The 12098-nt window shown below is 33.6% G+C and overlaps 2 protein-coding genes and 1 non-coding gene across 25 annotated transcripts; 1 reads left to right on the top strand and 2 right to left on the bottom strand.

The window, feature by feature from the left end:
* Positions 1–4155: 4155 nt before the first annotated feature.
* LOC146908112 (phragmoplastin DRP1B-like) lies at positions 4156–8514 on the bottom strand. Of its 23 annotated transcripts, none has more exons than XR_015018904.1 (10): positions 8208–8458; positions 7961–8098; positions 6636–6724; positions 5930–5997; positions 5699–5851; positions 5519–5627; positions 5169–5213; positions 4909–5052; positions 4734–4795; positions 4156–4366 (listed from the first exon to the last, which is right to left on the bottom strand). XR_015018904.1 is itself a non-coding variant. In XM_085726309.1 (10 exons), the coding sequence occupies exons 6-10, from the start codon at positions 5561–5563 to the stop codon at positions 4322–4324; spliced, it is 306 nt and encodes a 101-aa protein (XP_085582435.1). In that variant the 5' UTR covers positions 5564–5627; positions 5699–5851; positions 5930–5997; positions 6636–6785; positions 7961–8104; positions 8208–8514; the 3' UTR covers positions 4156–4321. The 23 variants fall into 23 exon arrangements, 8 of the variants coding, with proteins under 8 accessions (XP_085582435.1, XP_085582436.1, XP_085582439.1 ...); XR_015018903.1 differs by having other exon boundaries at positions 6636–6785; positions 8208–8448; XR_015018902.1 differs by having other exon boundaries at positions 6636–6782; positions 8208–8409.
* A 1673-nt stretch (positions 8515–10187) lies between these two features.
* On the top strand, positions 10188–11951 carry LOC146908110 (uncharacterized). The gene has a single exon (XM_085729227.1). It carries the CDS (start codon positions 10188–10190, stop codon positions 11949–11951), a length of 1764 nt encoding a protein of 587 aa, XP_085585353.1.
* LOC146908111 (small nucleolar RNA R71) lies at positions 10236–10342 on the bottom strand. The gene has a single exon (XR_015020883.1). It is a non-coding gene; the product is annotated as a small nucleolar RNA R71 (small nucleolar RNA).
* Positions 11952–12098: the final 147 nt, after the last annotated feature.

Genomic DNA, 12098 nt, shown 5'->3' with positions numbered 1-12098 from the left:
TCTCCGTGGGTTGTGAATTTCCAACACCGTTTGTCTTGTCCCATGTCGTCCATAATTTTAGTATTAAAAATATTACTCCCTCCGTTTCAAAATGAGTATCGTTTTAGGTGTTTACACACATATTAAGAAATGCAATGATTAAGAGAAAGAGAATGGTTATTTTACCAAATTATCCTTATTAACCATTTAGTTAGTTTTAAAAGTAATACTTTGGAAGTAGTGTGCAGAATATTAATTGGAGGGTACAATTGAAAAGAAAAAGTTATTATTGCATTGGAAACTGAAAGCGACACTCATTTTGAAACAAATTTTTTTGGCTAAAGCGACACTCATTTTGAAACGGAGGGAGTATTATTTTATCAATTCAAAAATATTACATATGAAGAAAAAAAATATTTTAATTTGAAAAAAGATACCAGATTTTAAGTACATTTTTTTTTAAGGATCAGATTTTAAGTACATAGATATCTACTATATTATTATATATTTAAACTTGATTTTTTACAAAACAAAAAAATAAAATTAAAATAAAATAAAAATTCGATGGTATAATAAGTGTATAGACATAAATTATGTGATGCAAGAAAGCTACTTTAAATTTATATATTCAATATTTAAACAAAGAAATTATCAAATTATGTTCTTGATTCAAAAATTGACATTATTGCTTCATTCTATTTAATTTTATGTAAAGAAAAAAAAGTTAAAGTTTTAAAGTGTTGAATATACTATTTATAAAATCTTATATTTAGATTTCTTGAAAAATACCTTAAGACACTTGTTATCACTTTTCTTAACCTTGAACTATTAATTTTCCATTACTACCAAATTTAGGAGAAGTGACAATTTTGGAACTTTGGAAAGAAAACAAAGGAAAATACAATCACTTCTCCCATCTGCTCAAAACATCTCCAAGCATGAGTATAATTTTTTAGTCTCATGAGACGTCCCATATTAAAATATAAAGTCTCATGAGACGTTTTCAATCTAATCCCGATCATAGAATATTCTTCATCGTCATCACGTTTAATCTAAATAAAAATATAGCATCTATCTATTATATTTTAAGATAAGGTATACCTATTCCATAAAATTCATACATAAAATACTTAATTAATGAATTAATAGTGCAATAATTAAGTTACCGTTGTCATTTTTTTTGTTGAGAATTTTTTTCATTAATTAGGAAGTCACATTGAATGTAAGCTAATTCAAGTCGAGTCAAAGATATATACAGTACTCACCACATATTTAAACTTGTTAGTCTAGCATTATTAAAATATATACACATAAATTCTTTTTTGACACAATATACACATAAATTCTACGATGTCTTATCCATAAATTTTCTTCTCTAATTTTTTAATAGTGGGTGCATGGAAGTTTTGTTTTTGGTGAAATGGATGCATGAAAACTACTTAAAACCTTTATTTAACATTTAAATAAAGAAATGATGCCATAATTGACATTATTGCTTCATTTCATTCAATTTAAATTATTATTTCCCTTTGATATCTAATTTGAGGAGAAGATAGGATTTTGGCACTATGGAAAGAAAACAAAGGAAAATACAGTAACTTCAATTCTCTGCTCGAAACATCTCCAAGCATGAGTATTTTCTTCTCTTTCAAAAAATACTTGTTTTAGTCTCGTATGAGACATTTTCAATCAAATCCTGATAAAATACTCTTCTTCCTCACATATTGAAAGGTTTTCAACCACATATCCTCACGTTAATCTTAATAGATAGATAGATATAGAATCTATTATATTAATAAATTTAGGTATAGGTATGCCTATTCCATAAAACTCATGCAGAAAATAATTAATGAATTGGAAGGTCATTGAATCTTGAGGATGAGTTCATATAAAGAGACAAATATGTAATTTCCTCTTTGTAATTTGTGGTAGTTCCCCTCCAATTTCCCCTGATTTTATGTTGTGACATTATTTATTTATTTATTTATTTTGAAAGAATGTTGTGACATTATTTATTGATGTGTACCAATATGTCATAGGTAGCGTGCCTTTGAAAAAAAATGAAAAACAAAACAAGTGAGGTCGAAACAGGATGGGGAATATTGTTTCTAAATTGTGAAAGTTTCAACTCCCATGCACGAGTTTAACTTTAAAGAAATGGTATGTGAATAAATGATGTCGAATTAGCACAAATCAAGAAAAGTTGAGAGACACTATGAAATTGCAAAGGATAAAACATAAAAGGTTAAAATCGCTCAAACAAAAAATGAAATGTCAAAATCGGACAATCGCAATGCTTGAAAGAACAAAATTACATGGGTTAATTGTTCAAATTGACCTTATAATGATCTGAAAAATGTCTTTGTAAAAAAATACAGTTTGCCTTTGTAATTTGAAATTCTTCATAATTTTTACCTTCTATTTTTTTCCTATAGACATAAAGTCCAGAAAAGTGACTTGAATTTTTTTAGGATTTTTGCAATTTTTTCAAGTTTTTTTGCATCTGGTTCCACTCGAAACCGAAGGGACATAAGGGGTAGAAGAAAACAAGAAAGACTCGTCAAGGATGTGCCTTTGGGATAACTTTTACAAATGGATGAGTGCTTATCATACAAAACTAACCATGATTATTTATTTCAATGACACCAACAATATAACAAAAAAATAAAATCTAAATTCATTTTTTTAATGATATATCAACAATAATCTTTATATTCGAAAAAAATGCTTAAGGGTATAATTGTGATAATGAAAAAGTAAGTATGAATATACTCATCCAGTTTCTTACACTTTTTATAAATAATAAAGGAAAAACAACCATATATATATATATATATATATATATATATATATATATATATATATATATATATATATATATATTTTATTTGTTACATTTTTTAATATTTAAATTTATTCTTATTTATTTGTTAAATATTTTTTTTAAAACTGATAATAAAACTTTGAAATAAGAAAAAGTAAGCCGAAAAGAGCTGAAAGAGGTTATTATATATATATATATATATATATATATATATATATATATATATATATATATATAGTATTGATTAATACATAAAAATATAGTTACAAAAAATATAGTTACATTTAGTTACAAATTTGGTGGTGGCCGGGGTTTGAACCCCGGACTCTACATATACTAATGAATTGTCCTTATTAGCTGAGCTAATTATATATATGGATTGTACCAAAAATATAAATAGATATATGGTTAAAAAAAGTTAATACCTAAATCTCATATTCCTTCAAAAAAAATACGTAAATCTCATATTAGTTAACCCATAAAAATTTAAAATCTAAGAAACAATTTTATTTTTGACATAAAAATCTAAGAGACGCATGATATATTTTTTTGACAAGTAGGTTAGTGGTTCGGATAGAAAAAAAGACACATAATATTACTAATACATATTGATAAGTAGATTTATTACGTATTTTAATTAAATTATTTAGTTTAATTCTATTTAGATTTAATTAGATTCTATGTGTTTTTATTTATATTTAAGAGCTTTTTACTTCAAAGAATCCAATATTATATTTCAGGATCAAATATATGATTTGCAAGGCTTGGAGCTAAAGAAAAGGGATTTGGAGCACAAAAATAGGAGATTTCCAAGATTTGGGACCGAAATATGCACTTGAAGAAATCAGAATTCGCTCCCCCAAGTCAGTGAAGGGCGCACGGCCCACGCCTGCAAGGCGCACGGCCGTGCGCGATTGCCAGCATCCCTTTTAGCTGCTTTTTGCTCCGAACAGCGGTTTTCTACGCAGCCTGCTTTGACGATAAAGCCCATCACTACTAGAAAAATTGAAATTGGAGACAGGCAAAATCCGTCTCTAAAATACAAAATTTCCGTCACTAAATGACTTAGAGACGGAATCAGAGACGGAACCAGTTCTGTCGTTGAATCCGTGGTCTCTAAGCTTATTAGAGACGGAATTTATATTCTGTCTCCAATTAGACACGGAATATTCCGTCTCTGACCTCAAATATCCGTCCCACACATGTGATACCAGCACACAAAAAATTCCGTCTCCAAAGCATATAATTCCGTCTCTATAGAGACAGATTCCAAATTCCGTCTCTAACAGTAATATATTTAAAAAAAAAATATTCACATTGGCCTTTTCCAAGCATGCATATAAACTTGCTTCGGTCTAAATAATAGTCTAATAGAATTTAACTTAACATCATAATTACACCATCTTAATTAAGCTTCACATATCACATTCTATATAATTTATAGTCCACCATAGATGTACAAACAAGATTTCCATCAAACTTGTTGAAGTAACATTGGTGAGTCAAAACCTTAACATTCTAAAGAATAGTTACAACAGCAAAATGAAGGCCGATTTCAATACCCTGCCAAATCCAAAAACAAGAAGACAACAATGAGGATACATACCTGACAAGGCATATATGTTGTGTATGGCATATATATATTCTATATTATTTGGCACATGAAGTTGGACTGTTCTACTAGTGTAATATTAACAACACCACATGCATAAAGGCCTTATATGTTGAATCAATTGTAGTGATGAGGAAATTCACAACAACAAGCCTATGGTGCAGCATGTAATGGCCAATTGCCATATTTTCAAGTTCCCAACCATGTTTTCTAGTGAAGTAATATATAATTTTTTTAAAAAAAAAATAAAATCATACACTTTGAGCCTTAAAATATTTTATTTCCAATTAAAAGCTTTGACACTTGAATGAACATTACCTTCTCAATGTAGGAGCGAACCATATTATCAATGCCGTGCACAATATTGTCTGGTTGGCCCTCTGTGGTTATGCAACAATATCTATTAGCATCTCACACATCATTACAAAAATATAATTCCTACTAAATATCCGTAAAACCATGTACAAGAAAGACATGTCAATTCAATGCGTACCTACAACGACCTTTGTAAGCCCAGGAAGATCGATGAGTGTCAAGTTAACAACTGCAAGAGTCAGAAGAGGTCACCAGTAATTCAACACTTGAATAAAATGAACAAACAGCCACAAGATGATGCACATTGTTGTTACTGACAGATCTACATATTATAGAATGCAGCAATAGTTAATAAAGAAAAACCAAATATTGGAACGAACCAATTGGGAGAATATAGGCTAAGATGAATAGGGACAATTGAAATTTGTTTGGATCAACCAGTTTCTCTATCGGTTTCATGTTGAATTTCCTTCCTGATCGCAGCTACACAAATTAAATCACCGGCATTAACAACCATACATACATGGAAACATTTTAAAAGCAGTCAATAACATTCAAATCAGTAAAATCTAAACGAGAGGTGAACACAACACAGCCATTTACTAAAGACCAATGAGAAACAAAACATGAACAAAAATTCATTAACATCCATCCATTCAGACATGGAAACATTTTGAAAGCGGTCAAATAGAGTCAAAAACATTCAAATCAGCAAAATCCTAACAAAAGACAAATACAACACAACTATTTACTTACAACAATGAGAAGAAAAAAATCGCAAAAATTACCAAAATCGGCGAATCTTTTGCTTGGAAGGTGAAGAAACTCAGCATATTCTCTTGTTCCCTCGTCACACTCTTGTGAAGTGGCAAAACAAGTGGCTTCGAGGAACGATCCCTACAAAAACGCATCAATTATGAACAAATTCCAAATCGCAATTCACAATCACCGATTGTATCAATAAATACCTGATCCACGAGGTAAGAAATCTTTGTGTTGACAACGCTGTCCAATCTCCATTTATGCTGCTGCTTTCTTGCTCTAACTTTCATCTATGTTCATTGTACCAAGCTTGTCCTTGATTATACAAATGATAGTGAATATCCAGCTCAATACCCCTGCTGAACTTGAATATAACAATTGATCAAACTAATGAATGTTGAAGTTGACCTAAAATAAAACAATTTTAACTTGCTTACTTCATCAGTCAAAGACTTGGTCTTCTCCTCAATTGTATTATCACTTGATACATGGAATCAATTTTCCCCTGTAAAAAATAAGCCACAATGAATAAATTTCCATATCTCAACACCAACTACTGAAATGTTAACTCATCAGCAACTAAGTTAGTATGAAATATAAACTAAACTAATATGAAAAGATTACCACACTAGAACACAATGATCATAAGTAAAATCCATTGGCAGTTAGACACGTAAACTCCAGAACAATACCTTATGAAAAGATGAGCACAATAAACATTAAAAAAGTAAGTCAACAACTATTTAAATCAACAACGATAGTGATGAGAGTAGAGGGGTTATGTAACTTTATAATAAACAATGACCTTAAACACAATTCCTACAATAATAAACACAGTGAGCCTAAACATAATTCCTTCAAGAAACCCATAACCTGTAGATAGGTTAGTCTACATATTAGTTTCACGATCAACATAGTGGAAATTATATAATAAAAATCACCTAGTCTAAAAAATAGTTCAATTATATAAGACAAACATAGATTAAGGGACTCGATGAGAGGAATAGATACACCATTAATTTTGATATTGATTCCAAAAACAAAACTTGTTAAAAGTACACCCTGAAGTATAAACTCATAGATTAAATTGTGCTTTCTTAACAAATCAGAAACAAATACATCAGCCTTGATAAAAGATTGTACCTCTGAATCATTTGTCTTGGCTAGGAAGGAATGAAACTAGAGCAAACCTACTAACATTTTACCAACCGCAACAGATGCATTTTGATTACCTAGTTCGAGCAAATTCATTGGACGGCTAATATCACCATGGTCATTGAAATATAAGATCTTCTAATACCAAAACAACAATCAGAATTTAGAAAACATACAACTTTCAAGCTAAACATTAAACTTTATCATGCTAATTATCAAATTAAACTCATAGTCACATAATTCGCAATTCACGTCGGTACGCAGTACGGGTACGGGTTCGCGGTACGCGACAATAGAAGAATTCGGTATGTGTAGGGGTATAGAGCTTCGGTACGCTTCAGTTCGTAATACTAATATTACCTAATTAAATATAGTAAGCCATCAATAAATTTTTAAGAAAAATATTTGTTTTTACTAGAATTTTTTTACAAAAAATAAATAAATAAAATATTTTACTTAAAAAAATTGAGTTCACGTTTAATTTTTTTTGCTTTCACAAAGCCATACTTATTATATTGTTTATTACTTCTGAGTAGCAATTCTCAATTCATTGGGCCAGCCAAATTTAGAAAAAGCCCAATATAAAGAGTAACTTAAATGGGTCGGGTCAAAAACATGTGCATCTATCTTCTTCAACCTAACAACACAAAACTGCAGCCGCAAGAAAACGCAGAAAAATGCAGCCACACTTCATTGCCATTCCAAAATCTATTTCAAGCCTGCGTTTGAGAGCTTAAAACTTGCGTAAATGTCCATGGTGTTCAAACGCGCTCATGGTACTTCGGTTCGTTGAGTTGCACGAATTTTGGTATGAATTTCGACGAACCAATACGCCGACGAACCGCGAACCGGTTCGCACGAACCAATTCGCGGTTCTCCATAAAACCGGTGAATTATGTTACTATGATTAAACTTACAGCTGTCACTAAGTTGCACTCTTTCAAGATAAATATTCACCACACACATACACACAAATTTCCACAATTTCACCATATCAGAACATTAAGTAAAAAAAAAAATTGCCAAACATGAAACAAAAACCTTAACTTCTTAAACATAAATATAACTTAAACTCCCAAACGAGCAAAAATGATAAGATTGGTTTAAGATAAGAATAAAAAACAGATTGTTAAGCCTTGATATGCTATTCTTAATAAGGGATTAATATTGTGTCAAACCTTGATAGAAACTCTTAAAAAATAAATAAATTATCAAATTGAAAGTGAAAATAAACAGAAACCAATTAAAGGTACATGAATTTAGTCAGTGTAAGTTGAAAGAATCATCACAGAGAAAGCAAGAGAGGAAGATACCTTGGAATGAAGGGGATTCGAAAGATTCAATGCACGACAAGTTCAGAGAGAGAGAGAGAGAGAGATAGATAGATAGATCTTCCTTCAATTCTAGGGTTCGAAAGAGGGAAAAATTGTCTATGTCTTCAATTCTAGAGTCTGCATCTTCAAATTGAAGCATTATTAATTAATTCAGTTTTAAAGTAGATTAATTTTATCAAATCGAAATTGAAGCATGCATGAAAATCAAATTGAAATTGAAACTTACCTGTGAGAGATGGATGAGTCTTCACCGAACAAAGAAGAGATTGGTTGATGGAGTGAGATGGGGTTAGGATTTTATGGAGAGAGATGGGTTTAGGGTTCAATGATTAGAGATGAATACAGTTTGATTGTGGATGGCAATGTTTGAATAGTGTCGGTGGTGGAAGGGAAAACGAATTGGAAGAGAAGAGGAAAGGGAAAAGCTTGAAATTGAAAGAGGGAAAAGTGAAAGTAAAATTACCAATATCATCACTTGGAGACAGGAGGATAATTTTTCGATTGAAATGTTGGAGGGATTTTTGTCTTTTGGTGATATTTGTGAAATAATGGTTTTGGAGCCAAATAGAGGATTTTTTTTTTTAATTTATTCTTACTTAGAGATGGAGCAGTTCGGTCTCCATTAATTTGAGTACATGTCAAAATATTCATTTAAAAAAATAAAATAATTGATTTAGTAGAGACGGAATTAGAGACAGAATAATTTTGTCACCGATACAACCGTCTCTAAATTCCGTCTCTGATGTAAAAATGTCACTTCCGTCTCCAACTTTCATTTTCCGTCTCCGATTCCGTCTCTAACAGTGACAGAAAAAATTCCGTCTCTAAAATCCGTCGGTATTCAAGACTTTTCTAGTAGTGGATCTTCAGAGAATATTCCTTCAGTTATTTCTTAGGGCTTAAGTCATTAGTAGGCTATAAATAGAGAGCTTGTTCTCCTTGTTTTATCATGTTGAATTCTGAATATTGTATTGTGACAGAATACTATTTCTGAATAAAAGTTCTCGTTTTTATTCAATTGTTCTTATTGTTTTCTTCTTATTCATTCATGGCAACACCAACCATGAGTGAGTAATTCCCTTAGACCTTGGGATTGTTGGAAGAGTCCTATGGCTTGATCCAACATTCCTAATCCGAAACCCTAGTTTATGTAACCCTACTTTTCCTATCTAAATTCACCGTTCTTCACAACGATATTAACAAGTACCAAACTTTGGATGCGAACGCGGAGGGTTAGTACTTGTTAATTCGTTACCCTAGTTATTAAGGTGATGAATCGAACGAAGAAGTCTTAATAACCGAACAAGTGAATTTAGACAAGGATTGCGAAGCATGAGAATAGCCTAGTGAACCTTGGGACTTATAGAATCTCGTACAATCAAGGATCTTAATATAGGAGTTAGCCATGAGAATAGGTCTAACACCTTGAGAGACACACTCCCCGGATATCGAACGAAGAAGGGGATAGGCTTTAGAGAGATTCGTCCTTAGAAACTAGGATTTACATAAACAAGGATTAGGATTAGGATGTTAGGTCAACCATAGGATGAACCAATAATCCCTAGGTTGCCTTTAGCTATTGTTTTCAACCGTCGTTTAGATTACCTTGAAACCCTAATTATCGATTTCTCCCTAACCTTTACTACTTTTGATTGGAATTTAAATAACTCCCTGTGGATCGATACTCTCTCTTTATTACTACTACGGTAAACCCGTGCACTTGCGGATTTACGATAACAAGTTTTTGGCGCCGTTGCCGGGGAGTTGACCAAATTCCGATCAACTTTGGTGACGGTTAGGTTTTCTTTCTGTATTTACTTTCCTCTTGTCTTTATTTCCTCTAATCGATTTCTTCTTGTTCTTTTTGACTTTCTGATAGCTTGCAGCCATGGCAGACAATCGTACCCTCAAGGAGTACGCTACTCCTTCAACGGAAGAGCCGACGGCTATCATAGTTTATCCACCCGTCCAAGGGAACAACTTTGAGATCAAGCCTGCACTTTTAAACCTTGTGCAGCAAAACCAATTCTCGGGATCCCCCGCTGAGGATCCCAATCTACACATCTCTACTTTCCTTAGGCTTAGTGGAACCATTAAAGCCAACCAAGAAGCCATCAGGCTACACCTTTTCCCTTTCTCCCTTCGAGATAGAGCGAGTGCTTGGTTCCACTCCCTAGAAAGGGGTTCCATATCCTCATGGAACCAAATGCGACAAGCCTTCCTTGCTAGATTCTTTCCACCCTCCAAAACCGCTAGAATGAGGGACCAAATAACTAGGTTTAACCAAAGGGATGGAGAGTCTTTATATGAAGCTTGGGAACGCTATAAGGAGATGTTGAGAGTTTGTCCTCACCATGGTCTAGAACAGTGGCTCATAATCCACACCTTTTACAACGGTCTTTTGTATAATACCAAACTAACCGTTGATGCAGCTGCAGGTGGAGCAATCATGAATAAAAATTATGTCGACGCCTATGCGCTGATAGAGGATATGGCCCAAAATCATTACCAGTGGACAAACGAAAGGGTCAACACTGCTGGAGCATCATCAAAGAAGGAAACAGGTGTGCATGAAGTCTCTTCTTATGATGATTTGGCTGCTAAGGTAGAGTCACTAACCCTTCAACTTGATAAAATGAATGTTAATGCTGTTTCTCCTTCTCCTTCTTGTGAGTTATGTGGAATCGTTGGTCATAGTGGCAATGAGTGCCAGCTGGGAGGTGTTGCTTTCACCCAAGAGCAAATGAACTACGCCCAATACCAAGGTATTAGGCAAGGGCAAAACTTTTACAACAGAAACTCTTTTGGGCAACAAGCAACACCGCCTAGCTACGGTACCAACCAAAGGGCACCCCAGAAATCTAAGTTGGAACTCATGATAGAAAATTTTGTCCTAGGACAAGAAAAACTAAACCAAGAGTTCAAGCAACAAACCGAACTTCTGAAGGAATCCCTCTCCACACTCTCCTATAGGGTAGATTCTATTGCCACACACAGCAAAATGTTGGAGACTCAGATCTCCCAATTGAACCAACAAGTCTCTTCATCCTCTCAAGTCTCTAGAGCCCTCCCAGGCCAACCTGAGACTAATCAAAAGAGCCACGTGAATGCTGTTAGCCTTGTGGAAGAAAAATCTTTAGGAGGACCCATCTTAGATATCCATGTCATTGAGAGTGAAGCGGTTAGCGATGCTAGGGTAGAAAGCAAAAACCCTATGACCCTAAAGTTTAGTAGAAAGATGAACCCTTCCCCACAAGGACTAGCCAAGCATAGTAAGAAAGCACAACTCCAAAGGTTCATTGAGATAATGAGAGAAATATGTGCCAAAATCCCATTCGTTGAGGCCTTGTCCCGAATTCCTCTTTATGCAAATTTTTTGAAAAATATTTTGTCTAAAGGACGCAAAGAGGATAAGGAGACGCTGGCATCACCTAAGGAGAGTGGCGACATTTTTCTAGAGAGATCAACCCCAGAATACCGTTATCCCGGTAGTTTTTCCATCCCTTGCACCATAGGGAAGGAAAGTATAAAAAACGCTAGGTGTGATCTAGGGGTTAGCGTAAACCTAATGCCCCTATCTCTCTTTAAGAAAATTGGGGTAGGAAAATTAGAACCGGCGGAGCATACCTTAGTATTGTTTGACCATTCCACCGTTGACCCAGCTGGCTATGTTTCAAATCTTCCGGTAAAAATTGGAGGCACTATCATACCGGTTGATTTTATGGTAGTTAATGCGAAGGAAGACCCCCAATTTCCAATCCTTTTTGGTTTTCCTTTCCTTGTGGTCTCAGGTGCTTTTATTGATGCGTTGAATGGTAGGATCGTGTTCTATATGAATAATGAGAGGATGGAGTTTGAATTAGGAAACCACCTGAAGGAAATCTCTCCTTCCTCCATCATGGCTGAGTATGAGATGAGAGAACGCTACCTAGCATCAACCACACAAAATGTTGTGTTCGATCCTATCTGAGGGTCCCCTCTTATCGTCAAGCTAATGACGTGAAAAGAGCGCTTCGTGGGAGGCAACCCACCTATTTTTACCGCTTTGTTTTCGTTTGTTTTGTGTTGTTTTTACTTGTTTTGTAGGTACATGTCCGATATGATATAGAAAACTTGA

The sequence above is a fragment of the Medicago sativa genome, chromosome 7 (genome assembly GCF_051527215.1).
Source record: "Medicago sativa cultivar Bolivia chromosome 7, Bolivia_mono, whole genome shotgun sequence".
NCBI lineage: Eukaryota > Viridiplantae > Streptophyta > Magnoliopsida > Fabales > Fabaceae > Medicago > Medicago sativa.
This window is presented reverse-complemented; position numbering and strand designations above follow the sequence as displayed.